General features: G+C 54.5%; 1 protein-coding gene across 1 annotated transcript in view; it reads right to left on the reverse strand.

The window, feature by feature from the left end:
- The window catches only part of HSH2D (hematopoietic SH2 domain containing), an 11612-nt gene that overhangs the window by 2497 nt on the left and 6001 nt on the right, over positions 1-3114 (reverse strand). The window contains exons 3-5 of the mRNA XM_006768464.2: positions 2993-3082; positions 1805-1970; positions 1058-1192 (exon numbers count right to left, since the gene is read on the reverse strand). Of these exons, the coding sequence (XP_006768527.1) occupies positions 1058-1192; positions 1805-1970; positions 2993-3082 (391 nt within the window). The remainder of the gene's footprint in view (positions 1-1057; positions 1193-1804; positions 1971-2992; positions 3083-3114) is intronic.

Below are 3114 nucleotides of genomic sequence, written 5' to 3' on the forward strand. Positions count from 1 at the left end.
TCGTCTGCCTCTTACATGCCCCACAATAGGGATCAAGCCCACATTCGGGCATGTGCCCTGCCTGGAATCGAACCGTGACCTCCTGGTTCATAGGTCGATGCTCAACCACTGAGCCATGCCGGCCGGGCCATATCCTTTTTGTTTGTTTGTTTTGTTTTTGTTAATGCTTACCTGAGGATATTTTTCATTGATTTTTTTAGAGAGAGTGGAAGGAAGAGGGAGAAACAGAGAGAGAGAGAACCATTGATGTGAGAGAGGCACATCGATTGGTTGCCTTCCGTACATGCCCTGACCAGCGCTGGGGATGGAGCCTGCAACCAAGGCACATGCCCTTGATTGGAATGGAACCTGAGACCCTTCAGTCCGTAGGCTGATGTCCTATCCACTGAGCCAAACTGGCCAGGCCCACTCATATCCTCTTTGCTCCCAGCTCCACTCCCAAATGCCAATGGCAGGGACTCTGCCTGGTGCCTTCTCTGGCCACCAGTGCCCACTGCGTCCACATGGCAGATCAGAAGTGCCAGAGAATCAAATCTCCCAGAAATAGTATTTGACCAATGACTGAGGGAATTTGGAGGATAAATACCCCAGCTCCCTCGCCCCTAAGTGGTGATAATGGAGGGGGTGGGCAGACAGAAAACATGAAAACCTGTAAGTAAACAAGCCTTCAAATTTCGAGGAGTGCTCTGTTGCAAATAAATAGGGTGATGTGATGGAGAAGGTGGTGGAGGGAGTACTTTTGGTCTGGAGATGGGAGCGAGACACTTGAAGAACTGATGGGAGAAGCCAGGCCTGGGAAATGTGGGGCAGAGCATACAGCACAGCACGTGCAAAGGCCCTGAGGTTGCTTGAAGCTGGGCTGGTGATGGGCAGAAGGAGGAACTGAGATTGCAGTCAGGATTCCAACCTTGGTGCCTTGGGAAATCACTGGAAGGTTTTAAGCTCGGAGCTACAGGATCTTACCTTCATTCTAAAAGCCTCTGGCCGCTGTTGGCCACCTCTGCCCCTGCCCCTGCCCCTGCCGCCTGGTTGGAGGTGCCAACTTTCTGTCACATACCTCCTTGGGGGCAGCCACTGGATGGGAAGAAGGTTCCTGATGATCACTGGGACCAGGGGCGGGGCTGGCAGCTTCCTCAGCCAGTGCGTTGTAACAAAGGAAGAGATCCTCGTAATCCACGTTTGCTGGATCCTTCTGTGGACAGAGGGGACCTGCAGCTCAGCCCCAAGGAGGGGGACAGGAACGGGGCTGGGGTCCCCAGACCCTGGGGGTTGGAGCTCAGGAGCTGCTCCCACCCACAAACCTGTAATAAAGCAAGCTCCACGGAGCGCATTGTGGGCCTAGGGCCTAGGCCCTGCCCATAAGCCGTTATAAGGAGGTCTGCCCTGCCCACAGCAGCTTCTGAGGGCACAGGCCCGTCCACCGGGGCTTATGCTAGTCCTATAGATCAGCTCGGGCAGTGGTCAGCAAACTGTGGCTCGCGAGCCACATGCGGCTCTTTGGCCCCTTGAGTGTGGCCACAAAGTTTCAATCGCACTGTACATGCGTGCCCGCACGTGGTATTTTGTGGAAGAGCCACACTCACGGGGCCGCAGTTTGCCGACCACTGAGTTAGTGTTGTACCTCGCACACGCGAAACCTTGTAAAACATCAGCCTGAGGGGAAACGAGGACCGGGAGGAGTGGGGCCGTGGGGGGCCAGACGCAGAATCACAAGAGGCTGAAGGGGACTGGGGGGAGCAGAATGAGTCTGGAGGCCTTAGCCCCTGGGGAGACAACTACTGCCCACCCAGGTCCCAACCCTCACCTGCGGACAGGGCAGCTTCAGCAGCTCCCCATGTGGCCTCATCGGCTGCTGCTGGTGGAAGCTGATCAGGGCGTGCAGCGAGGCGTGGGCCTTCTCCTCCCCGGGGATTAGCACGCTCCCATCGTCCAGGAGCTTCACCATAAAGTGGCGGCAGCAGTTTTGGGCTCTGCGGAGACACTGCCAGGGTTGGGGACATCCTGCCCCTCATTTCATCCCCGCCCCCTTCTCCCCCCCAAGTCCTTGAACTGCCAGCATCAGGCCTGCAGCCCGACCTCACAGGTTCCTAGGTAAGCTTCTCTACTCATTAGCCATGTGACATTTGGTAGGTGCCTAACAGCACGGTGCCTCAGTTTCCCCTTCTGTAACATGCGGCTACGAAGACTGACCTCAGGAGTTCTTGTGAAGATGAAACAAGGAACTGCAGGAAAAGCTTGGCTGGGTGCCTGGCTAGGGGTAAATGATCCATAGAAATGATCATGAAAATCTGATCAGGCTTTAGCTGGAGACTGGGTGCCTGGCACTCTGCTCCATTCGTGAATGGGTGCATTTACGAATGGCCTACTATGTGCTTTTAATCCTCATGTCAAGACAATTAATTTTAGGATCCTCTGTTAGAGATGAGGACTTTGAGGGAGGGACAGAAAGGTTGAGTAATTTGTTCAAGGCCACAGTGTGTAAGTAGCAGAACCGAGCCTTGTCCTGTGTGACTCAGGTCCTAAGGTTTTCCCACTGTGGGTAATTCTGTAACGGAACCGTTGGGTTTTTGTTTTCTTTTTCATTCCTTTGGCCTGGAATTCTTTCAAAAAGTAGTTTGTTCTGCTGAATCCTCTGACTGGGATGCTGGGTCAGGCTTTGAGGCCTCAAGTAGCTGGACTGCCCTGAGTTTCCAACACATTCTCCTTAGTGGAGTCAGAGTGTTGCCAAGCAGGTGGCAGAAGGGAGGTGGATGGTTAAGGAAAGGGCAGTGAGTAGCCGCTCTCAGGCCTCTAGCAGCTCCTTTCTCAGACACACAGTCTTCGTGACCACAGACCCAAGTCTGCTGGATCCAGCCAGACCTGCAGCTGCTCACTCGTCAGTCAGATCAGTCCAGAACATCCTACCAGTTGCTCTTGAAACCTGCGATATGAAGCCCCCCTTGCCCCCTCCAAGGAAGCCCGGAGCCCCCCTGTCCCCAAGCCCAGACCTTACTTGTAGGAGAGTGTGTAGCCCACGTGACTGTGACTGACTCTGATGAGAAAGGATCCCAGTGGCTGCGACCCCAGCAAATTCTCTGCGTCCCTGGAAAGGCACACACAGGTGAGAGATGGATG

Source organism: Myotis davidii, unplaced genomic scaffold, assembly GCF_000327345.1.
Source record: "Myotis davidii unplaced genomic scaffold, ASM32734v1 scaffold1203, whole genome shotgun sequence".
In the NCBI taxonomy this organism is placed as follows: Eukaryota; Metazoa; Chordata; class Mammalia; order Chiroptera; family Vespertilionidae; genus Myotis; species Myotis davidii.